This window comes from Bos taurus, chromosome 24 (genome assembly GCF_002263795.3).
Source record: "Bos taurus isolate L1 Dominette 01449 registration number 42190680 breed Hereford chromosome 24, ARS-UCD2.0, whole genome shotgun sequence".
NCBI lineage: Eukaryota > Metazoa > Chordata > Mammalia > Artiodactyla > Bovidae > Bos > Bos taurus.
The window spans coordinates 57,587,129-57,612,966 of NC_037351.1; the positions used below are offsets into that span (position 1 = coordinate 57,587,129).

Here is a 25,838-nt window from a genome sequence, read left to right on the forward strand (position 1 = left end):
CTGTGAATAAGGGCCATTTTTACTGGAAAAAAAAAATAAATGCAGAAGCTTTCATTTTCCAGTTATTAAGAATGGGTTGATTTTATACCCAAAGCAAGGCTCTGGTTAACAACTCAGTTATCCTGGGGGAAAGAGTAAACTGGCCTCTACCCTTTTCCATTTCCAGCATTTGGGGGAAAGAAAGGATTAGATAAAATGCTTTATTTCCTCTCATGCTCCATTGTGGGCAGGAGTGCATATATTAGGCAGAAACCATTTTCAACAGGAAATCAAGTAAACCAGGAGGATTTATTCACAGGAGGCTCCCTTTGGCTAGAAAAGGAGAATTATTAACACAATGGAATAGTTCTCTCTTTCCATGTTCCTCCTCTGCCCCCCCGCCCCCAGCCCCCACCACCATCTCCCACTCGCTACTGTGACGGGAAACCACTGCGGTGAGATTCGACATCTGAGCCCCTGTAAACGCCTCTGTATCCAACAGCCATACTGAGAGTGGATCACAGCTTGTCTAAACGCTAGGTCCCCATGCAGCATAACTGTTCTCAGACTGCAAGGCTGACCCCAGTTACTGATGCTGGACTGGGGTAGAAGGTGAGGAAGAGAGTCAGGGAGGATCCATTACTCCAGTCGTGTTATTACCGTTTATGATGTTGTCTTCCACTAAGTATTTGTTTTCTAAAATCAGTTCCCACTAGGGATTCTTTTTCTCTCTTCGCCCTTTCAGAAAATTGATGCAACCAGATTTCCCATCCATTTCTGCAGGAAGTCTTCCTTCCCGTTGCGGGTGGCCGCAGATCACAGGCAACGGATCCCTTTATTAGCATGTGTGTTGCAGCACACACAAGTCCAGCGTCTTTCTTTCTCTCCATTGCTCAAGATGCTCCCAACCGGTTATCCCTCTTTTTTCTTTACTCAGGTCTCTCCGTGAAACTGACGAGATTCTCTGATGATGCTCAGAGACTCTGGTGGAAGGTGCAAGTGAAATTAACACTTCCACGGCTACCGATTTCCCTTAGCAGAGCTGTGGAGTGTGACAATGGTGTTTGTGTCCAAACTATCAAACGCCATTATCACACTAAATAGCTACTGTTAGGCAATCCTTCCGCTCCCTGAAGGTGTTGACATCTGCTCGGTATGGGCAGGAAAGTTCATCTTACAGCAGGGCTCCCAGTCCTGTGTCACTGCTGAGGAAATTCTGGTCCTTTCGTGCTCATAACCAACATGTCATCTGAATGTTGCCTCTCCTCATGCTGTTGTTTTAAATAATTGATTTTGAGTCTTTGTGTTTTCCCAAGTCAATAAAGCGATTACACCGTGCCCCAGAGCACCCAAGCACCAGGTTAGTCTCGTGGTAATTGTTCAACCCACGCTTACTGAGCTGAAATGGAGAGGAAAATGGTAGATGCGGAAAACTAAAGCTGGTTTAAATCTAGGGTTTGTAAACCACATGCTTATAGGTAAAAAATGAAGGTATGTGGATCTTCTACTTGTCATCATGAAGACGACTCTCCAATAAACTTGTACATGGCCTAAATGAGCTTTCAGAAATTCTAGAATGTGTTTGATTCCTACTGATTTTGATCAGTCACCAGGCTGACTGCTGAATTTGGATGCTAGGTCCTGATGGGTTTCCATCAGGAAATTACATGAACTACATATGGGCTGTCATAGCGAATCTGAGCATTTTAAGCCCAGTGTAGCGCCTGGGACACTTGGCCAGCTGGGTGGTCTGGTTTGAAACACGTTCTTTCTCTGAGAAGTTTAAAGTAAGAGGTAGGTTCTGTCTACGCTGGGCTAAAACTTCTCTCCTGCGACTTGGCTATATGAACACTTATATGTTTAATCAGGAGCTTCCCTAGTGACTCAGTGGTAAAGAATCTATGCCTGCAGTATAGGAGATGCGGGTTTGATCCTTGAGTCAGGAAGAACCCCTGGAGAAGGAAAGGGCAACCTGCTCCAGTGCCAGGCCCTAGGAAATCCCACGAACAGAGGAGTCTGGTGGGCTAGAGTCCATGGGGTCGCAAGAGTCACCACCGGGTGACTTAGCAACTAAGCCACCACCGGGTTTAACCAAGTTGAAAGGGGCTGGAGTGACCATCAGAGGCCAGTTCTGATTTATTTATTTATTTACCCCTCATTTATCAAGTACACACGTATTGAGTGGCTACCTTGGGCCAGGCACTGCCCTAGGTGCTGGGCAGGCTTTTAAATTAGTGGGCGTTCACTGCCTCACGTGTGTCTGAGACTATTCTAATTGTTCCAGTTACGTCGTCGGGGACGGGGGAGGGGCGGCGGGGGGCGGGAATCAAATGAACAAAACTCCGCAAAAGAGTTCCAAGTTCATTGCTGGAAAGGACCACGTGAGTCCAGTCCACATGCCTATGTACACAGCACAGGTCCTGAGAAGAGGAGGGTCCTTTCCTGTCTGACCCCCAGCTCCTTCCCCTCCCATATTTCCTCCCTCCTGACATTGTCCATGCTCAAGAGGGGAGCCAGACCCCTCTGAAATAATTCACACACTGATACTTCTTTTTTGGGTTTTTCTGGAGAGCAGGAGAAGGAGAGTAGGCAGAGAGCGCGACTTTGCACGAATCACCCTGTGCACAATATTTCACTTGACCAGACAGCGCAGAACAAAGCTGCCAGGATTGGAATCCACAGAGACTCGGCATCCACTGAGACTGGGCGTGGTTCTGGAATGGTCTGGTCACGCGGGGCTCCTGAATCTAAGGATCTGTCCCTTAGCTATTATCCTTCCTTGACCTGGTTATTCCACAAAGCCTCATGCTTCACCACTGAGGCTGCGTGGAAGCTGGGTTAACATCCCGGTACTGGATCCATATTCTCGGCCCCCGTCTGCTTTCTCGGGGATCTGTGGGAAGCCCCTAGGATAGGAGAGGGGTAAGTCATAGGACGATCTTTCCCTATGAGTTCTTCAGATGCAGAGAAAGCCAAATACCACGAAACCCTGAAACCGGGAAGTCAAAGATAAGGGTAGAAAAGGAACATCTAAGCAGTAGTTTGGGATCAGGAAGCAGATGGCCAAACTACTCAGACACAGACCAGCAAACTTAGGGACCCAGCCAACCGCGAGGCACTGCCTGCCCCGAAGTGCGTCCACAGGCTCAGCAACAGTTCCAGGCTGGCCTCTCACATCCCTCCTCACTCGCACTCACCCTGAGGTTTTGCTTGTGCATGCGTGCTATGTCACTTCAGTTGTATCTGACCCTTGGCAATGCTATGGACTGCAGCCCGCCAGGCTCCTCTGTCCATGGGATCCTCCAGGCAAGAACACTGGAGTGGATTGTCATTTCCTCCTCCAGGGGATCTTCCCCACCCAGGGATGGAACCCGTGTCTCTTATGTGTGTTGGCAGGTGGGTTCTATACCACTGGAGCCACCTGCGAAGCTCAAGATTATGCCCAGATGGAATTAAACAGGGGGCCCCAAAAAAGGACAACCTGCGTCCTTTCCGCCAGGTTGGCTCACATAACAGCTCACTGCAATTCCTGCCTGAGTTTACGCCGCATTCAGGGCTGGGGACCCACTCTTCCTGCAGGTCCGTGGGGAGCACACGTAGCGAGGCCACGTCTCCTCCAGCCCGACACCCACATCTCTAATCACAGCCTCCTTCGCCAGCCCAGCTTGCATCTCTCCAGCTCCCACTGGGATGATTACTGCTAGTTGCCTGCAAAAAGCATCCCAGGGACACTTACTGACTCTGAATGTCATTTGCAAGATGAAAGGATTCCCTTGGAAGTGCTGTTAAAATCCCACGTGGGCAGACAGCCCAGGCAGCCACGTTAAGACGTCTCCTTCCCCCAGGAGACAGGCCTGCACTTTGCGAGGAGAATCCTTTCAGCCTAGAACCATGGGTACCTGGAACGTGCCTGTTGCCACTGAGGGCCTGCCCAGTGTTCCATCCAGCCCCAAGGAGGGCCTGTGAGGCGGCATAACAGTTACCATATATAGATGGCTATTCTACCCTTGTTTTTTCAATGCTTCTTAAATCTATGTTTTCTGCTTGGTTACTTCCTTGAATCAGAAGACAGTATATTGTTAGGACTAGAAACCCATTTCCTCTTTGTTTCCATGAGGAAATGGAAGCCCAGAAGGTTAAGGAATATGCTCAGGCCATCATCCCATCTGTCTGTGGCCGAGGTGGATGCTGTCCTGGCCGCTTCATCCCTGTGGTAGTCTGTTGAGTATCACCCGCCAAGAGTGGGCACGAATGGGAGTCAAGTGGCGCTTGCTGAGTCACGAGACACCATGTCAAGTCCCCCGCTCTTTTGTTCATCTGAGAACTGTCTTCCTCAGGTTTCAAGGAAACCCCCGTCCCCAGTTTGGTATTCTAGACTTTGGAGGACAGTCTGTGCTGACGCGCTTTCTCTGCATCCTTCCCATTCCCTGGACAGACAAGGCTTGTGTGGTGACTGTGTGTCTGGTATTGTCCCGGGCTCTGGGGACACAGGGAAAAAGGCCCCGTCCCTTTCCCCAGCTGCTCTCCATCCAGGAGTTGTTGGGTCGTCACCCAAATGAAGACTCAGAGGCCTCGGGGCACTAGATACTATCACGGAGCCTCAGACAGGGCACCACAGGCTTTAGCTATGCCCTCCATGTCTTTTCAGACAGAGAAACCCTGAATGTTTGAAGTTATACTTTTTTTTTTTTTTAAGTTACTGTTGGGAAAATAATCACTCATGTATTTTGATGAGGCTACTTGCCAACAGGTTGTAAGTCCAGGGCCATTTGTCGGGTTGGGTGGCAGGGCTGTGAGGGAAAGATCTGGCTCTTTTTACTTCTCCACTCACCAGCTTCAGGGGCAGCTCGGGATCTGCTGAGGGGCCCGAGGAGGAGCTGGGGACTGGATTCGAGCGCTCTTCAGTTACATGCGTGAAGAACAGTCCTCACAGGAGCTCGGTGAGCTGTGAATTGGTTCTTTCACGATGCAGCCTGGGTCCCTGTCACAGCACCCCTGCCTCTTTCCCTGTCGTGAAGAGTCAGCCCGAGGCCAGCAGTCAAACGCCCGTCTGCCCGTCCATTCCCCCTCCTTTGGCAGGGGCTCAAGGAAGCCACTGGGGGCAAAGCCATGGTGGGCGCCACTAGGGCCTGTGGGGAGGAAGGCCAGGGGGGCACCCACTTTCTTCCCTTGAATATTCAATTTCCTTCTGGCTTTCTGTTGGAATATCTAAACACTCTGCATGGGATTCCAAGATGAAGACATTCATTCAGCCAACGTCAACCGTGTGTTCCTACTACATGCCAGGTGCCAAGCTGGTCACTGAATGCAGAGCTGAGGTGGTCTCCCAGAATTTACGTATAGACTACGCAGTCTAGTGAGGATGCAGGCAAATGAGGGCAGAGCTGAACCTCAGATTTTGTGAAGGAAAGAGAAGGGATACGGGGGGCGGGGGAGGAAGAAGGACGAATCGCCATCTGTGGTGTGAGAGAAAGGCACGAATAAGGGAAAGACACAGCACTCGGGGGCTTCAGGCGGCCACCCGATTAAAGAGAAATTCAGTCGTGACCTTGACGAGTGAAGTGTAGAAGTTTTCAGCTCGACAGAGGTTGGGTTACCTTTTGTCTCCAAAACGTTTCCCGGCAGTTCCCCAGAAAGCAGTGGAACCCCGAACCTGGGAGTTCGTATCTGGTGGGGCGCTCCCCTCTCAAAAGTACAGCCAAACAGCCTCAGAAACAAGACCACCTTTTAAGTGAAAGAAACACGTTTTGCCATTTGGCGGGGGTGTGTGTCTGTGTGCACACACGTGTGCTTGTGTATGTGTATTTGTAGTGCACGTGTATGTGCAGAATTTTAAATTTCGCCAAGGAGCTAGGTAAAATTCCTTTAAAATCTCATTCAACTGGGACTTTCCCTTCCTTTCCAGAACGCCAGTGCTAAGACCTCCAACTAAAGCACTCAGGCCGGAGTCCCGCTCCCAGCGCTCTGAGCCCAGGACCACTCGCTTCTTGCAATACTGCCCCCTACAGGCAGGACTTGTCCCTGCCCATTACAACCGCTGCGGTCGGCAAGGATTTCATTACCCGAGTACTCCAAATTAATTCATTAGGAGCTGCCTCAGAAGGGATCACCTGCTCCATCTGCATGAACTACTTCCTGGACGCTGTCTCCATAAACCGTGGGCACAACTTCTGCCGTCCCTGTCTGAGCCTTTGGCCGGCAGGCCAGAGCTGACCACGACCCCAGCTCTGAGGAGCAGGTCTGTGTGACACACCAAAGGCCTCTTCTGTGAGGCTGACCAGACCCTGCTCTGTGGGCCTGCTCTGAACGCCCCGAGCACGCAGCTCACAGCCACAGGCCGATACACAGGGCTGCTGAGGAATCCCGGGAGAAACTTCTGGAGAGAATGGGCTCTTTATGGAAAATGAGAGAAATGCAAATTCTGAACCAGGAAGCTGAAAAACTTCAGTCATTTAAGGAATATGTGGCCTTAAGGAAGCTCTTGATTACAGCTTAGTACCAGAGGATATACATTTTGCTCCAGGAGGAGGAGCAGCTGCATCTGGAGGCCCTGAAGAAAGAGGCCAAGGACATTCGTCTACAGCTCAAGGAGACCGTGTTCAGAATGACTCAACAGAGAGAAAGGCTGAAAGAAATGTACGGAGAGCTAATGGGATGTGCCTCAAGCTGGACACAGAGCTGCTCCAGGGCTTGGAAAATGTGCTGGAAACAAGTGACTTGGCACAGATGCAGAAGCCTCAGCCCGTGAACCCAGAGCTCCCTTCCTGGCCTGTCTCTGCATTCCTACACATGCCGAACAACTTCAGCATGAACAATGTTCTGAGTCAGACAATGACCGTTCACCATGCGATCCTCGATGATGCAAGTGTGATGTCTGAGGATGACCACCCCACGCGTCCAGTCCCGGGGGAGGGAGGGTGGATGGGCGGGGCGTGTGCCGTATCCTGGGGAGCTCGGGCCTTCACCTCCGGGAGGCATTGCTGAGAGCTGGACATGGCAGAGTCCTCCAGCTGGGTTCTGGGGGGCTGTAAAAGCATCTTCACAAGTGATGCCAGTATCAGTATTGGTCTGAAGAAGCATTTTTTCTGTGTTCTACAAAGGTGAACAGTCAGTATGTTCTGTCCACCACCTCCCCACCCTTAGTTCAGTTTGTGGAAAGGCCTCCGGGTAGGATTGGAGTGTTTCTGGATTATGATAATGGAGCTGTGAGCTTCTCTGATGTTTTCGGAAGTTCCCTCATATATAGTTCCCTTCCTTCCGCCTTTTCCTCCCCTTTGGTACCATTCCTTTGCCTTAAATCTCCATGAATTGTCCATTTTTTGGACCATTTATTGGAGCGTCTTCTCTGGGGATATTGCTGCCCTTCACTTCATTTGAGGCCACAGGATACCTGACTGTGTCCAAGCACACTGGTATTTAATGTAGCATAGTGATGCATAGGAGAAGGCGATGGCACCCGCTCCAGTACTCTCGCCTGGAAAATCCCATGGATGGAGGAGCCTGGTGGGCCGCAGTCCATGGAGTCTCGAAGAGTCGGAAACGACTGAAAAACTTCACTTTCACTTCTCACTTTCATGCATTGGAGAAGGAAATGGCAACCCACTCCAGTGTTCTTGCCTGGAGAATCCCAGGGATAGGGGAGCCTGGTGGGCTGCCGTCTACGGGGTCGCACAGAATCGGACACAACTGAAGTGACTTAGCAGCAGCAGCAGCAGACAGCAGAATCTAGCTTTAATTTTGATAAAATGAGTTTTCAAAGGCTTGCGGCAGAGAGGGAGAGGAGTGGAAGAGCTTGTTCGATTGACTCTGCTGACCCATTAAACGTGCCAGATGAGAACTAATCTTGTTCCACCTGGAGAACCAGTCTCTTCACTTTCCCAGCACATTTAGCCCAGTTAAGAGACAATTAAAGTCCTTCTCATTTCTTAAGGCTGCCTATCTTCCAGACAGCATATTCTGTCTCCCACTTGGCTCTCAATAGCTGCTGGATACAAAGAAGTGAGAGATTGTCACCCACCCTTTGGATGGGCAGCTGCTGTATTTAGGGTCCCCCTCCCAGCACCCTACCAGCTTGTACCAGAGATTTTTCCTGGGCTCCCCAGGTGGCTCAGTGGTAAAGAATCTGCCTGCCAATGCAGGAGATGCAAGAGACCCAGGTACCATCCCTGGGTTGGGAAATCCCCCCTGGAGAAAGAAATGGCAACTCACTCCAGTACTCTTGCCTGGGAAATCTCAGGGCCAAGGAGCCTAGTGGGCTGCAGTCCATGGGGTCGCAAAGAGTCAGACGCTACTGAGTGACTGAGCACACACACGCCCGTGTCTCTCCACGAGCTCAGGCTCTTCCAGATAGGATCCTTTGCTCAGCAATTACAGAGATCAATGTGCTGAACTGTGGAAGACATGGAAAGAGCCCTATATTCATCCCCAAGAAAGTGGATACAAATCATGACCTCAGAATGTAAGTGGTGTGGTAGGAAGTTTTGATTGCAGGAAGCAGTTTTTTCTTAGATTGTCTCAAGTGATGAGATTCTTACACATTTCACATCACACACATACCTACTATATGTAAGGTGCTGAGCTGGGGAGAGCTTTTTTGGAAGGGGTTACATGGCAGCCAGAGGACAGGAATCACACGGAAGCCCCCAAACAGTCATAAGGCAAGGCCTTGCAGAGAGTGGAAAGATAGTCAGGACTCAAGGGCACCCCAGAGCCTGGAGAGCCTGGTCGCCCCGCAGGCTGTAGCTGTGAGTCAAGCCTCAGCCATCGCAACGGCTGCTCCTCCTGCCGCCTTTTCTGCCTCCATCCTCGCCTCCAGCTTCTGCTCAACTGTGACTACTGCTTACGCCTATGTTCTGCTTCTCTGGGGCCTCATGGCCCTACCACTTCATGGTTTCTGCTTGCCTGCCTCCATGGGGGGTCTTTTTAATTTTTTCTTATGCTACCAAGTGGCTTCTTCTTCCCCATATCGCAGTTTGGATTCCGGAGCCAGAGAACTGGTTGTATTCCCGTTGGAGCGTCTTTCACTCCAGGCCGGGACACAGGCTGCTGGTCAACCTTGGGGCAGAAAAAACAAACGGCGTGTGTATGAGAAAGTCTAAAGCAGAGAGTAATATGTAACTCTCACTCTAAGCAGGGGCTATTCCTTCTCCAGATGAAAAGGTAGGGGAAGAATTCTCAGGAAAAGGGGGTGGCACATGTCAAGTCTCCAAGCGGAATGGAGTCTAGAACAGACAAAAACCCTGAAGCCAGCTGGTGTGGCAGGAACACAGGGACCTGCAGGGGATGGGGCTAGAGAGGTGGGCAGGGGCTGGGATCCCTGGCGGCCCGATGGAGAGGGGACACAGAAGGGCAGGTGTGCGTGGTCGTGCCTGTCACTGATGGGTCCTCAAGGCCAGGGGTTGCCAGCCTACAGCCTGTGGGTCAAATGCAGGCTGTTTCTGTGTGAGCAAAGCATGGCTTTTATGTTTAAGTATTGGGGAAAATATTAAAAGAATATTATTTCATGATACATAAAATATACACAGAATGCAAATCTCAGCATTCATAAAGGTTTCTTGGAATTTGCCAAGCATCCCCACTTGCCCACATTATCTCAGCTGAGCTAGGAAAGAGGCGACTCTTAGATTCCAGAAAACCCCTCTGTCCCAGGCAGGTTGGGATGGCTCGTCCCCTAGAACATGGCCAGGTTCATTCATTTACCTGCTGTCGATGGCTGTTCTCAAGCTCCAAAGGCAGAGCGGAGTAAGATGGCAGAGGCCATACGGTCCACAAAGCCTAAAATATTTACTATCTGACCATTTACAGAGAAAGTCTGCTGACCCCACATCAAGATCGAGGAAGAATGAATAACTTATCTGACAAAGCAAGAGAATATGACTGTCATTAATATTATCACGAGAATGTTGACCACACCCATTCACTTTCTCCACTGGCACTCAATTAATTTTAAAAACCTAAATGAGATCGTGTTACTTCCCTGCTCACGATCCTTTAATGGCTTCTCATCCCACTGAGAACAAAACCCAAGGATCCCATACCTCCCTCGCACACAGACCTCATCTTCTGCTCTTCCTCTTGCTCACTCCATGGCACATCCACCAACCAGCTTGCTGAGCCTCAAATGTGCCAAGTCTGCTTCTGCCCCAGAACCTGCTTCCTGTCCAGAACCTGTCTCCCAGACACATGCACACTTCACTCCTTCACCTGTTCTTGTAGCTGCTCAAAGCTGTCATTTCAGTGAAGCCTTCCCCCCTCGTTCTAACACTCTTCACCACCTGACATGACTTGTTTATTTTCTGTGTCCAGCCTGGAAGGTCGGGCACAAAGAAACCTTGCTATATCCTCAGCTCACACACAGTGGGTTTGTGTTAAATATTTGTTGGCTACATAAATGATTGGTAAAGCCAAGAATTGCATGCCTGGCTCCAGGGACCTGTCCCCACTCACTGGGCCATATAATTGCTAATCAATATTTCATTTTGGCCAATGTCCATACTGTTACAATTATGCAGCTGCCTGTCTCTCTCATCCACTGGCCTCTTTTCCTGCCAAACACCTTGTCTTTAATCATCTGAACAGCTGCTCTGTGGTTATCTCTTGCCAGATGCCAGCCTGAAATGCTGGCATTTCTCTGGTCCTAAGGATTGATGCATTAAATCCCGAGTCCAGGGATGCAACCAGGGTGATCCTCCAACCCCTCAAAGCTGACAATGACCTTTTATGCATAGAAGCACTTTCCTAGGGTGAGGGTCCAGAGCTGTCATCCAACCGTCATGAGGGTCCTTGACCCTCTGAGGGCTAAGGAGCTCTGACTTGAAGCAATAGTCATTCGCCTAAGCATACACCAAGGCCTCTAGTCTGCGTTTCAGGCCCTCCTGTGGGCAGCCTTCCGCTCTCCAGTATCTTGTGATAGACACGTGTGTTCTTAGTGCTCAGCTGGTTCCACTGGGACGTTCTCTTTGCATCTCTGGAAGGATCCTACCTTCTACACTACATTCTGAAATCTTGGAGACAAACCACAGCCTCCTCTGAGGCCCCTGGGCCCTGGGGGCAGCCCCACAAAGGCTGATTTCTTCTGGGTGGCGAGGAGCGCTGCTCTGAGCCCCACACACCGCGTCCTGGGTCAGAGAAGCTCGTCTGAAAAGAGCTGCCAGCCAGGATCCGGAAAACGGCTTCAGGGCGCTTCTTCATGAGCTCGTTTAGCCCAGGATCCATTTCCTGCCAGGGTTCCCACCCATTTCCCTGAGCCACTGAGCCGAGGCCTCGCAGCGATGGGAGCAGAAGCTTCAGTTCCCTAGGGCGCCCAGGTACGGTCCTCTCTGAGACCATCTTGCCAATTCCTCGGCTCTGTGAGGCTTCTCCTTCCTGGCAGCTCTCCTACAAAGACGGCGCTGTCCCTCTGTCTCTGAGGTGCGCCGGAGGCTTCAGCTCTGCTCAGCTGCCCCTGAGCCCGGGAGGGCCTGCCTTGTGCACCTCAGGCCACAGCTCAGAATGACTGTTAGCCGTCATCACCACCATCACCAGCTTGAGGATTCTCAGCTGTGCTGGTGCAGGAGACCCCTTCAGCCCACCCCCAGGAACTGTTGTGTTACAGACTGACCGGCACTAACCAACCCACCCAGCGCTGCTGGGCCAAGAGCAGAGGGGCCTCTCCACTCCCAGGGAGGCCTTAGGGGGAAGGGTCTCTCAGCTTCGCACTACTGAGTTTGGGCCAGAGGATTCTCTGTCGTTGGTAACTGTCCGAAGGATGGAGGACATTGAGCCGCATCCCTGGCTTGGACCCAGTAGAGGCTGGTAGAGCCTCCCAGGTGTGACAACCAGAAATATCTCCAGAGGTGGACAGAGCCCCCGATGGGGGGCAAAATCACCCCCAGGTGAGCACCACTGTTCTGAGCAACAACTCCGGGATCAGGAACTTCAGAACAAGAGGTGGAAAGGGCAGGAGGCTTGGGGTGCCAGCAAGACAACTTCTGCCGAGCAAAATAACACCGAAAGTCCCCAGAGCAAAGTGTGATTGGAGGGTGAGGAAGACAGAGACCAGGGCAGTTAAGTCACTCAGTCACATCCAACTCTTTGCAACCCCATGGACTGCAGCATGCCAGGCCTCCCTGTCCATCACCAACTCCCGGAGTTCACTCAGACTCACGTCCATCGAGTCAGTGATGCCATCCAGCCATCTCATCCTCTGTTGTCCCCTTCTCCTCCTGCCCTCAATCTTTCCCAGCATCAGTCTTTTCCAATGAGTCAGCTTTTTGCAGCAGGTGGCCAAAGTATTGGAGCTTCAGCTGAATCTCAGGCACAGAGAGAGAAAGCGTTATTTCTGTCTTAGGAGAAAAGGGACTCAACAAGCCAACTGCACGCAAGTGCAAAGAGATAGCGGGACCGAGGCCTCTGGGAGCACAGACGTGGGGCTGAAAGGAGGATTTCCTGAAGGAGGTGACCTCTGAGTGGAACCTTGGAAGACAGTGAAGGCTTTTTCAGACAGAGGAGGGAAGGGTCTTGGCCTAAGCTTCTAGGGTGGTACTGCCCAAAAGTCCTTTCCGAGGGAGCAAGCTAATGTTCTGCTTTTCAAGGAGGGCACTAGAGAAAGCCGTAGGTTCGGGGCCCAGGGGGGTGGCAGGGCAGGAAGGGCCTGGGGCGAAAACCAGACAGATACCTGGTTTTGTTGCTCTGGCCCCTCACTACCACATCGGCATCCTGGGAGCTTGTTAGAATGCAGGTTCTCCGGCCCACCCCAGGCCCGGTAAAGCCAAAGCCCTGGGCGCGCGGCCAGCAACCTGAGCTTTAATCAGCCCAGCAGGTGACGCTGATAAACCTCCGGGCGACGGACACGGTCCACCACGGTGCCCATTAGTGTCGAATGAGAGCAGCAGAAGGAATCAATTAACCAGTTATTCTTGCCTTGGAAACTAGAACAGCAGGGTTTTGGGGCCCGCAGCTGCACATGGTAATCACCCTGAGAGCTTTAAAAATCCTCTGCCTAAGGCTCTGCCCCAGACCGACTTACCTAAGGATCTGTGAGGGGGACCCAGGCCCCGACATTTTTAAAGCGCACCAGGTGACAGTAACGCACAGCCAGAGCCGAGCACCCCTGCTGCTGTTGAACAAGACATTCTGTATGGAATGACGCTGAGAGCTTTATTTTTTAAGAGAAACATCTTATATAAAAGGATGTATCAAGTAAGAATCCATTTAGACAAAAATGAAGTTTTTTTCCCTCTCTCCTTTAGTTAAAAATCAGGAGGTAAGGCGCCCGGGGCTGGTGCAGCAGGATCGTAGTGTCTTCAGCAATTTATGTCTTTCTGGGTGTCTGTCCTGGTCTGTCCTCATGGTCACAACAGGATTACGAGAGCTCCAGCTATCAAGTTCATGATCCAGGAGGGAAAGTCTTACAGGATGAAGGGCCCAGAGTGCAGCTGCACTCTAACTGAACCCTCGTTAAAGAAAGTTCCTGGAAGCCCCACCTCAGTGAGAACTTAGGCCTCATTGGTCAGAACTGTGAGCCAGACTGTGCTCCACTGCAAGGGAGTCTGGGAAACAGTATTTTAACTAAGCACTTTTCCTCTCTGAACAAAATTGGGTCCTGATTCTAGAGAAGAGGTAAAGAATCCACCTGCAATGGGGGAGACCCGGGTTCGACCCCTGGGTCAGGAAGATCCCCTGGAGGAGGGCATGGCAACCCACTCCAGTATTTGTGCCTGGAGAATCCCATGGACAGAGGAGCCTGGCGGGCTAACATCCATGTGGTCGCAGAGAGTCGGACATGACTCAGCGACCAACACACTTTTCTAAAGGAGAAGAAGGAGCAGATAGAGGGTACTTTATTTTTTCTCTCTTCCCCGAATGGGCTGTCCTGGGAGTGGGAGGCAGATGTGATGCAGCCTCGAGGAGAAACAGATCACTATGCTAGGAATAGGAAACGAAGGCAAAATGAAAGTACAGTTTTTAACGCTTTTCCCCCAAACAGGCCTTTTAGAATCAAAGGGAAAAGCAGGCCAGTTTTCTTCTCCCACCCAGGGGGGAGGGAGAGGGAGGGTCATCAGGCTGGGAGCAGCATGGGAATGGGGAGGGGAAGGCTGAGGGTGGGCCGGGGTTGCTGGGCGGACTGGACTTGGGCAGGGGTGTACCACGGGGCGCCCCCGGAGGCTGAGCCCACAGCACTGCACTTGCGACCCTTTCAAGAGTTACAGTAGCTGTTCACTGGTCGTGAGGAGCGACAGTTCCACGACAGCTACCTGCTCAGACCCCTGGAGTGTCCGGGAGAGGATGTCCAGACGCCCATCTATGCCTGAGACTGGCTGGGCCCCTCCCCAAGTGCCGCATGTGGACACACCCCAGCCCTTTCAGTGGCTACTGTGACAGTAACCTTCTCAGGCAGAATGGTGACCCCTGGAGCTGCAGTGGGTGCATAGAAGGCGAAGCCTGGGCTCTGGAGAGTGGCGGAAGCCCCCCACCCAAATCTCAGCCTAGACTAAGTATGAGGGGAGTCTGGTGGTCAGAACCAGCATCCTGGTCTTTACGAAATCGGGGGAGGGATGACTCACAACTTGGGGAGAAAGCAGAGTGACCTGCGAACCGCCCGCTCACGTGCTGTGCCTTCAGGACTATTTACTGTGTATCTAGAAATGGGGTAAACACATGCGTGTATTTGCACAAACTGTGGCCATTCTTTTGCACTGTGACGGGATACAGATAGAAAAATAAAAATGGAACAGACTAAAGTTATTTGCTGAAGCATCTTGTAAGCACCCTGAGAAGTTAATGCTGACAAGCAGAGTGGCCCAGCCAGGAGGTGTTTCTGTCTCAGGAAACGTGCCGGAAGCACTGAGGCCTGAGACCCTAGGCCAGCTTGGGGTGGTGATAGCGGGGCCCCAGCACCGAGGCCTGAGACCTGGAGGCCATTGGGGTCGGTGATAGGGGGACCCCGGCACTGCGGCCTGAGACCCTAGGCCAGCTTGCGGCAGTGATAGGGGGACCCCGGCACTGTGGCCTGAGGCCCTAGGCCAGCTTGGGGCGGTGATAGTGGGGCCCCGGCAGAGCGGAGGGAAGGGCAGCCAAGCTGTGCCAGGGGCCCCTTCTGCTTTCCCTTGGCTTCGGTATTCCTCCTGGAGGTTGCTGGGGCTCAGCTCAGTGAGGGCATTAGGGCTTTCTTGGGGTACACAGGGGTACAGAGACCAGGGTGGTCGTTACTAAGGGAAGAAGGCGGGGAGGGTGAAGTGGGCAGAGAGGCCCAAGTGTGTGGTTGGAAACTGGACCTGATGGTGAGCACACTGCCGTGCACACAGAAGGCAGACTCGTGGTGGACACAGGGAACCTGGAGAAGGGGATGGCAGTCCACCCCAGGATTCTCGCCCAGGAGATTCCGTGGACAGAGGAGCCTGAGTAGCCTTGTGGCTACAGTCCCTGGGGTCGTGTGAGTCAGACACGACTGAGTGACCAACACGTGAAACTTATGTTATAGATCAATGTCACCACAATTTTAAAAAGATTTCTGGCTCAGGTGCCGAGTCATAAATAGCCCTGGTAACTCACCGAACATCTCCTCCCCATTCAGTTTCCTTGTTGAGAAAAGAGGGATCCGGATGCCAGACGACTCTCCTCCTAGATTGTCATCAGGCATTAATGATGTCACCCACCCTTCGAAGACATCAACCGCACTACACAGAGGGTGACATCATTCCGCCCCATTGCCAGACTCCCTTCCAGCTTCCTACGCAAAGAGAGGACATGAGTGATCCTCTCTGACAACCTATCTGCATTGTATCTTGAGACGCAGCATCCTCGCCGGGAGATTGACTTCCTGGGTGCGAAACGAAAGATGAAGAAAGTGTTTTGTGACATAAGAACCTGTGGGTCTCCCGACCTCAGGTCACGTGGGCAGAGGCTTGGCGGCCCCGCGATCAGGGCTGGACCCGGAAGGAGCACAGCTCCTCACTTTTAGAAACTGGTGCTTACGTTTCTCGGCACCGCTTGCAATTTGGTAGAACTGGAAGTTGCAGAAGCAGCTGCCTTCCTTTTCCAAAACTCGCCACCTGGAGTGCCCCCTTGATCTGGCCAAGTGCCCAAGGGTAGGCGCTCCGAGAGGCTCTTGAGTGCTTGAGTGTGTTGTACGGGCCTCGTGTGCCCTGTATCTCAGGCACAGGGGATGGTTCTCCTGCGAAGCTTTGTCCACAGCTCTGTGCAGCTTTGTGGTACTGCGGCTTATGCAAGGCATATATTTCATCTTTGTCCCCATTCCTGGCACAGAGCTTCTAAAACCCTTTTTAGCATTTTCCTAAGCATTGAGAGCTATAAAGGTGTCTTCTGTTATGTTAGTGAAGTGACTTTGGAAAGTTCTTAGGTAACCTAAGGATGGGGTTGGAGAAGGCAATGGCACCCCATTCCAGTACTCTTGCCTGGAAAATCCCATGGACAGAGGAGCCTGGTGGGCTGCAGTCCATGGGGTTGCGAAGAGTCAGACATGACTGAGCAACTTCTCTTTCCACTTTCATGCATTAGAGAAGGAAATGGCAACCCACTCCGGTGTTCTTGCCTGGAGAATCCCAGGGATGGCAGAGCCTGGTGGGCTGCCGTCTATGGGGTCGCACAGAGTCGGACACGACTGAAGCGACTTAGCAGCAGCAGCAGGATACTTAAAATTGGACTTGATGGAAGAGAATTTTGCTTGATTGGGGTTTTGGGGACCCCGTGTGCTGCATAAAGGGACTGTCTGGCGGAATGGAACTCTAGAGGGGACACAGTGAGCACAGATGGCAGGAAACAGAAGCCCTCAGCTCAGCTCAATGCATCCTCGGGGGTAGAGGTGGGTTTTCTTGTTTATCGCAAGTGCATCCGTGGGAAGGAGCATGGAGGAAGATGACTCATGGGCACAGGACCACATCTAATTCACACCCTCGGGTTGCTGCAGCGAGGGCGCTTTTCTTTCCCTGTTTATGACTTTTTGGAAAGTGAGGGGATGGAAGCAGTGAGGGGCTTGATTTACTGGCTCCTGGTAACGCAGATCTGGAAACAACAGCAGAGGCTGCGCTGATCTTCATGACTGCATCCCGAGACTCTATGAGGAAGACGTGGATACAGACACAGTGAGCGCACAGCTCGGCCTCCGGGAAGCCACAGCAGTGCCGAGTGAATTGGCTATCGAGGGTGAGCTTTCCCGTGGTCTGTCGATTCTGAGAAACTCGCTGAGCTCCCCGCAAACAGCAGCTGCCGCTAATGAACTGCAGTTGCCAGGATCTTCCCACCTCAGCCGGTCGCTGTCCTTCCGGTGGAGGAGGCCTGTGTGCTGGGTTGACCCCTGCCCTGCAGAACCCTGGGAAGAGCTGCTTTGAGTTGGAAGTTTCCAGGTGCTGAAATGGGACTGCCTGTTGGGCTTCTGCCTTGCCCTCACGTCTCCTTTCCATCTCTGGGCCCCTCCAGGCTGCCCATGGCTTGCTTCTGAGCCCCTTAGGATGCCGTGTCTTTCTGGTTTCCGGGTCCCCTCCCGGCTGCTTGTTGGCCCAGAGATGCTTCATGTGGCAGGGTGCCCACCCCTCTGCTCCTCCAGCCTGCCTCCTTCCTGGGCAAGCGCGACCTTCTCCATATTCTAGCCGCTCAAGATGTATCTGTGCTAAGCCTCCAGCAACACGTAGAGCCACAAAAACAAGCCAATCTCTGACCGGTCAGCAAAGGGCCTCCGCTCCATCATGCCCTCCGAGACCGCGGCTTTTCTCTACCTATTCAGTGGAAGCCCCCTGCGTTTCCAGGCAGATTTGCTTGCTGTCATCCAAGGATGCTCTTCTGCTTGCTTCCGAACCCTGGCTCTTGAGATTCTCTCCACGGGACTGCCTTCCTTTCTCCTCTGTTCACCTGTCACTTCCTTTTATGCTCTGTTCAAAATTCACTTCCTCCAGAAAAAAAGGAAGATGAAAGGGAACTGGTGGTTGGAAGGGCTTTGATCAAAGCTGGGCTTATCCAAAAAAACAGCAGGAAGATAATGCAGCTGGGTTGTCAGCAATTTCTGGACCAATTTTTTTAGGCAGCAAAGGCTCCTTGATGCTTGAAATTGAGAATTTTTAAGAGACATGCAGAAAATTATTAAGACTTTGATTGCTCAATCCCCTCAGTAGTAGGGCTGTGTAGCCCACGATCAATAAAAGACCATGGTGAAATGACTTGAAAAGTGAACTCTAAAGAAAATACACATGACATGATTTCTTCTCATTTTTCTTTTTCTCAATAAGAAAAAAATAGAATTTTTATTACAGTTGTAAGTCATTCTAGGTGCTGTTTGATTGTATTGTTTTCCCCTAGTAAAGAGTACAATGATTCATGAAACTCATTCCTCTATTACGACTAAGATACAGATATTTATCAATAACTTAAAGCTGAAAAGTATGTCGAAGCTTGGAAGTTGCAGTGATGCTTTATATGTACTGACTGCCAGCCTGTGTCAGTTATCTTTCTATGTAAGTTGATTCTCACGTCCTTGCAAGTTAGACGTCATTTTTATTTTGTCACCAAGAGGGCCCTGCTGTGCCCTCTGCCTCTCGTCTGTGGAAAGACCTTAGCCTCTGAGGCCCTCCCTGAGTTCCAAAGAGCAAATTTAATCAGAAAAGTGAGGAAACCCAGGAATAAAAGAAAAGAGTGAAGCAGGACAAACTAAGAGCTTAGCCATAAAGCAGTCAAGGACCTTCAGTTCCTCTTCAAGGGCTATAGATGATATTCTGAACCATATCCTCGGGTTGTTTAGCAGAGTCAGAAATCCCCACCAGGTGGAAGAAATCAGCTGCGTGCTGACCCCAAGCGTGCAGATCCTGGAGAGGTTGAAGCCAGAAAGCTGATGCTGACGCTCGATCACCTCACCAGCCAATCAGCAAACCATTCCTGGGCTGCTTGTCCCTCCCTCGCCCTGAAATCCGTCAGGGGTTCAGGCCTTTCCAGCACGAGCTGCCTGTGCTCGTTGCTTGGCCTTGCAAGGCAAGCTGCACTTTCCTCCACCACAACCCAGTGTCAGGAGACTGGCTTTATTGCAGGAGGGCGAGGGGACCCAAGTTTGCTTCAGTAACAACTTATCTGTGAGGGAGTCTGGTTCAGAGAGGTTAAGTCATTCTTTAAAGCTCACACAGCTGGTAAGTGTTAGAAGCCAAACTGGAACCCCCAGTCTCTGGAGGGGCAGAGACTGGATGCCTCATTGCTCACCACGCTGCCTTCCTTCTTTAGAAGGTTTTCAGACCTAACAGTCTCATGCCAAGGTGTCAAGGGAAGTTAGATCTGTCTTATCACATTGACATGCGTAAAAATGCCTACGGGGACTTCCCTGGTGGTCCAGTACTTAAGAATCCACCTTGCAGTGCAGCGGACACAGGTTTGATCCCACCATGCCTCAGAGCAATTAAGCCCACACAGCGACTCCTGAGCCCAACCCAGCCAGATAAATAAATTTTGTTAATGCCTTATTTCTCCATCAGAGGAGAACATCAGATGGTGGGTCAGAGGTGTTTGTTCTGTGAACAAATCTTTATGTCACAGGGTCTTCTCTGCGCCAGGAATCTGGCATAGGTCTTGGGATGCAGCCGTGAATAAACCAGAAAAGAAAAATCCTTCCCTCATGGAACTTACAGTCTGATGCAAAGGGGAATAGACAATTGTAAAACAAGTAAAATCTATATTACGTCACCTGGTGTAAAAGTTAGAGATATAAAGCTCAGAGGGGAGTAAGGGGAAGCAGGAAGGGGGCTTGCAAGTTAGACTCTTTGGTCCGGAAGGACTCCCTGAGAAGATGACTTTCAGCAAAAACTTGAAAGAGGTGGCAGATTTCTGGAGAGCAGCATTTCAGATGGAGAAATAGGAAGTGCAAAGGCCCCGGGGCAGGAGTGTTCAGAGAACGACCCGCGTGAACAAGTACGAGACGAGGTAAGGGACGCTGGGGGACAGGGTGGGGTCTCGTTGGCCTTTGCAGTGGATTTGGCCTTTACTCTTCGGCAGCAGAGATGCTGTAAGAGCGTTGGACATTTCTAAGACAAGCAGCATCTTACTCCCATTTTTGGTTTTGACAGATCACTCTGGCTGCTCTGCTGAAGTAGGCTGAAGTGGGAACAAGGCCAGAATTCAGGAGACGAGGTAGGAAGCTTCTGCCGAAAGTCAGGTGGGTGGTGGCAGTGCCTTGGCCCCAGGAGGGAGGGACAGAGGTGATCGTGGGTGTGCACAAAGGGAAGGAACAGGACTGGATGGTGCCCTGGACGTGGTTCCTGATGGCAAGAGAAGAGACAAGAATAACGGCTGGGTTTGGGGCTTGACGAGCTGGAGGGATGGAGCTGCCATTTTTTGAGATGAGGAAGACGGTGGAGAAACAGATCTGGGGAAAGTCACGAGCTTAGTGTTGTGTAGACCAGGTTTGAGGCTCCAGCGGGAAATTCAGATGGAGATGCTGACGAGGCTATAGCATAGGAGGGTCTGGAGCTCAGAGATACACTAACCTGGGAGTCTGAGGATAAACATGCTTGGGTATGACAAGCCTCACGTTCACAGCCCATCCGCTGCAGAACGAAAGGGCAGCATTCCCGTTTCTCGTGCGTGAAGAATGAGGACATGCTCTGGGTTGAACTGTCCCTGCAAAGACTCACATGGCTAAGTCCTAACCCCCAGGGACCTCGGCATGTGACTTGATTTGGAGACAGGGTCCATGCAGAGGTAGTCACGCTAAAATGAGGATTTGGTTAGGAAGCGCCCTGAGCCAGTGGCCCGGGTGTCCTTGTAATAAAAAGGGGAAATGCGGACCCAGACGCCCACCTGGGGAGAAGACCACACTCCTGGGCCACAGGTCGAGGAACTCCCAGAACTGAGGAGGGGCCTGAGTAGGGCCTCCTCCAGGACCGTGGCAGGGAGCAGGGCCCCACCAAGACGACCTCGAGCCGGGGTCTTCAGCCTCCAGGACCGTGAGCCCGGCGGCTTCTGTGGTCTCAGCCACCCCGTCTGTGGTGCCTTGTTACAGCAGCCCCGGGAAATGACTACAGAGGAAGGATCGTGGACAAGTTACCTCTGGGAAGCAGCCAAACCTTACCATCCATGTAGAGGTGAGTGAAGAAAGAGAAGGGATGGGCTGGGGAAGCAGACAGAGTGGAGTCGTCCCATCAGAACTGCTTCTGGTGCTAAAACAGAAGTCTGTGCCCCTGAAATCAATGCTGACCAACTTGCTCTTTGCGATCATATCTGATCAAGACTGTGTGGTTTTCAAGACATGGAAGCAACCTAAATGTCCATCAAGGGAGGAATGGGTAAAGGAGATGTAGTATGTGTATACATAATTACTCAGCCATGAAAAAGAATGAAATTAACATTTCCAGCAATGTGGATGAACCTAGAGATTATCGTACTAAGTCAAAGAAAGACATATTGTATGACATCCCTTATATGTGGAATCTAAAAGAAATGTTACAAATGAACTTACAAATCAGAAATGGACTCACAGATTTGGAGAACGAACTTATACAGGGTGTGGGGAGGGATGAGGGAGAAGGATAGTTGGGGAGTTGGGGTGGACATGTAATCACTGTTACATGTAAAATGGATAGCCAACAAGGATCTCCTGTATAGCACATGGAACTTTGCTCCATGTTGGTGGTGGGCTGGACGGGAGGGGACTTTGGGGGAGAATGGATCCATGTATATGCATGGCTGAGTCCCTTTGCTGTTCACCTGAAACCGTCACACCTCAATACAAAATAAAAGGTTTTTTTTTTAATATGTGGTTTTTGAAAAAAAGTCTGAAATGATTTCTACCTGGGTCCATGTGGGCCTCTTATAAATAATGGATTTTTAAAAATTCTTGATCTAGTGGTACAATTTGCTGTTCAGTCGCTCTGTCATGTCTGACTCTTTGCAGGTACCATTGTACTTTAAGTATTTGTTCATTGCATCTGTCAGGGTGAAGTCTGCTCACGTGACCACACAGATGAACCTGGGGTCCATCTTGCCTTTCAGCTTTTACAGGAGGGTTGAGAAGAAGCTGGTTTTCAGAGGATTTAGGAGCTGCCACCGCAGGGAGCTGGAAGGCAGAGAGGTTTTTGTGTCTCTGGCTTTTCAGAGCTCTAAGCCAAAGTGGCATCTGCAGATCTAACTGGAGGAGAAGCGCCCATCTGTTCCCTTTTGCACACGCTGGGCTGGCAGAGCAGAACGTAGACAAAGGAAGCCAGCCAGGATGGGGCCAGGCCAGCGCCTCCCGTCTGCAAACACTTGGACACTTGCCCCCACACACAGAACAGGATGCATATTTAGAAGCGAGAACACTTTATAAAATAATTGTTACTTCTTTGGGTATTCTTCTTATTAACAATCTATTAAAACCCTTTGCTATTAAGAGGCTCATCAGAAGCACGGTTAGGGAGGCGCTGCTACAAGACGCTGTGAGATATCCACACGGGCTGGGCAGCCCTGCGTCCCAAACCATACGTCGCCAGGACAGGATGCCAGCGGCAGCAAGTCCTCATCTGTCCGCCATCCTCATGAAACCAGCCGTTGAAAGCACAAGCATGTTTGAATGAGGTGCTCATTTATTGTCATCTGTCCACCCATCACGGAGCTCCACTGCCGAGCCCTTTAGGAAAAGGAGATGCTTCCACGTGTATGACCACCCTGCGGGCCTCAGGCACAAAATCCCCAGCTGGACCCACCAGGCTGTCCCAGCTGGGTCCTGGGTTGAGCGTTCGTTGGGTTTATAGACCTAACAGCTCACACTTCCGGAGACAAATGGGAAAAAACAGAACTGGATGTGATGCAGAATAAGCTAGAATAATGGCAACGGGCAGGGGTATTTCGGAGACCTTGGACCAACCAAGAGCTCATGGCACACACACCCTGTTATTTGACTGTGCGAGAAAAACGGCCTTTCATCACAGAACAGAAGGTTAGGGTCTGGGTGGCTGGACAGATGGCCACACAGCCCCACAAAGGCCATCCCCGGGTGCACTGGCCGGGACAAACCCCACTGCGGGCACCCCTTCTGTCCCTGGTCCTCCAAATGTTTATAGACAGACGAAATCAGATTCCAACAAACAATAAAGGCACTTTGAAAAATAATCTGAGCATCCATAAAAGGAGACAGGGACAGCTCCATCCAAGCCTCCCTGTGGGCTGCCTGCAAAATGCCAAATCTGGGAGGAAATCCTTTCCCTTCAACTGTCTCCAAGTCCAAATTCAAAGCCAGCTGGAGAGTTACTGGATGACCTCGGCTTTTCAGTTTGCACCTTTCCAGAGTTTTCTTGAACAGTTGTGTTGATATATTTTTTTTAATATTTATTTTGTGGCTGTTTCAGGTCTCAGCTGCAAAATGTGAGATCTCCCCTTGTGGTGCACAGACTCTCTAGCTGTGGTGCAGGGCTTAGCTGCTCTGAGGCATGTGGGATCTTAGTTCCCCGGCCAGGGATCAAACCCACATCCTTGGCATGGCAGGGCAGATTCTTAACCACTAGACCATCAGGGAAGTCCCAGTACTGATCTTTTTATAGTTACAAATTACCAAAGAGAGGGTCCTTAGGTCACACACTGACGTACATGCACTAACTTCAATCAAAATGTGCCCTGTGCCCTGTTACCATGGAACATTCTAGAACTTCAATGCCAAATACATCCGCAGGATCTCCGTGGGGAGAGCAGGCTGCAGGCAGCCTCGTAGAAAAATGAGTGTTTTGTAGTCTGTAGCTGGGGGAATCACGTCAGAAGAAGAGTTGGAGATAGCAGATTTTCTGAAAAGAGGAGCTGTGGCCAGCTGCAGTGTTTGCTCCTTCAAATCCCTTTTCAAAACAATCCAAGGAGCTGGGGGCCTCCTCCAGCGAACCGGCCTGGGGAACTGTAGGTCTCATTGCTCCCCTCACCATTTCAGGATCCTCCTCCCTGTGATCTAGAACCTCCCCCCACCCGCCACAAGCGTGGTCCCCGCCAGCACTCGGATTCCCAGGGAAGGTGATGGAAATGCAGCCCCCAGCATCAGAGCCTGCATTTCCACCAGACCCCAGGTCATGTCCGCTTTCAGTTTGAGGAGCCTCCTCCTCAGAGGAGGCCTAACCATCCTGCCAGATACAGTCAGGGAGTGGCTGAATCATCTTACACAACAGCCAGTTATCTGAAAAGGATAACATCGTGTAGGGCTCCTCCTATGTGACCTTCTGGAAAAAGCAAAAGTACGGAGATAGTAAAACCACCAGCGGCTCCCAGGAGCCGGGGCTCAAGGGAAGGAGGCAGGAACCGGCGGAGCGCAGAGGATATCGGGGCAGTGAAATGACCCTGGGTGTCATCACGTGCGTGCCAAAACCCAGAGAGTGTGAGCACCAAGCGTGGATGGAAGTGTAAAGTATGCACTTGAATGAGTTGTCACAAATCAACATCGGTTCCTCAGTTATAACAAAGGTATCACACTCATGTAAGAAGCTAATAATAGGAGGAAATATGGAATGGGGGAAGGGGCCATACCGGACGTGTCCATACTTCCCACTCATTTTCATACACTTAAAACGGCTCTAAAAATAGTCTGTAATTAGTAGCAACGTGCTGCTGGGGCCTGAGGCGTTCTCACTCCGGGCTGAGAGAGCTGTCTTCAGAGCATCTCCTCTTGCCCAATGGGGTCAGCGGGAGCCATTCCGCTCCAAGTTGGGCAGGACCCAGACTGGCAGCAAGGAGCCCCCTTGCCACCCCGCCCCCACGCCGAGAACGAGCCGGAGGTGCTAGAACCCTGTGAGCTTGTGTACCCCAGCCAGGATTTGTACGCATCTTCTAGAAAAATCCCACATAGGGCAGGCAGCCCTTGGATTTAGAGAGCAAGGTAGAAAGCGCATTAACCTGGAAGCAGTGCTTATAAGAACAGGGAGAAAACACAGATGAAAATAGTTTGTGCTCCAGTAGACATATTAGGAAAGTACTAAATTACTAATCCTGGGGAAAGGCGAAATACAGCACAAATTCTGAAGAACAAGTGTCTGGGTGAATACATGCATCTTACACTTTGTATCTAAAGATGAGTTTAATTAAACAGAACGTTATAACGGGATGTGTGAGTGCCGATGGGAAATGGCCTGACGTTTCGAAAGCCCCCTCCAGCTACAACAGCATCGTCTCCATCAGCGCGACAGCTCGACCCAGTGACGGAGTTCACGTTTCCTGTCGATGTAGCAGTTGGATGCATCTGGAATCCTCGAGGTTAGAAGGCGGTTGGTGAGGGACAGGGCTGTGGGCAGAGTCTGCAGGGGAACGAGTCTGCCACACGGCAATCACGGTGACACACAGACAGACACATAACGTGAGGGCGTGCAAAGGCCACAAACAGGACCTCTTTGCGACTGACAGTGGGTCCAGTCTCCCGTAAGTCTGGTCGCCAAGCCGGCTCTGAAACCATCTCAGGGAAGACAGCAGGTGACGGTTTTGGAAGCAGCTCGGAGAACAGGCGGTAGGAAAAAGACGGTCGCGTCACGCTGCAGGCTGTGCGTTCCCTCCAGGGTGTTTTCAGATTTCTCCCCACGAGGCTGTGTGCTGCCAGCCAGTGACCATTAGTTAATGGGAGACGTTAGCTTTTCTTTTCTGCCAGGCTCCCGGAGGCCGCCTTCTTCACGGCTGTGGTGCCGGGCTGAATCTTGCTCCGCCCGATGCTTGGCTTCTTCTGCTTCTGGCTGTTGTCCTGAAGCGACTTCAACCCCAGCATTTTACAGTACTTATTACACTGGTGAAGGGCTTTAAACTGATCGATGAAGGTCATGGAACAGTTGCCTTTAAATCCTTTGTACCTGTGAGTTTGGGTGGAAGGAAACAACTCTTTAAAAAAAAAATCAGGACCCTTCAACCAGTATTAAAAGAAACATTTCAACAGGGAAACTCATGGTGTGCAGAAAATATATTTT

The 25,838-nt window shown here is 51.1% G+C and overlaps 1 protein-coding gene, 1 non-coding gene and 1 pseudogene across 3 annotated transcripts in view; 2 read left to right on the plus strand and 1 right to left on the minus strand.

The window, feature by feature from the left end:
- Positions 1–1,010: 1,010 nt before the first annotated feature.
- MIR122 (microRNA mir-122) lies at positions 1,011–1,095 on the plus strand. Its single transcript, NR_030958.1, has one exon. It is a non-coding gene; the product is annotated as a microRNA mir-122 (primary transcript).
- A 2,775-nt stretch (positions 1,096–3,870) lies between these two features.
- LOC781927 (tripartite motif-containing protein 64-like) lies at positions 3,871–7,286 on the plus strand (annotated as a pseudogene).
- Positions 7,287–24,834: 17,548 nt separating this feature from the next.
- The window catches only part of ALPK2 (alpha kinase 2), a 132,624-nt gene continuing 131,620 nt past the window's right edge, over positions 24,835–25,838 (minus strand). Inside the window, exon 13 of one of the 2 annotated variants that reach the window (XM_005224149.5) lies at positions 24,835–25,724. In XM_005224149.5, coding sequence (XP_005224206.1) covers positions 25,508–25,724 — 217 coding nt within the window. In that variant the 3' untranslated portion in view covers positions 24,835–25,507. The remainder of the gene's footprint in view (positions 25,725–25,838) is intronic. The other variant, NM_001192248.1, reaches the window with a different exon arrangement.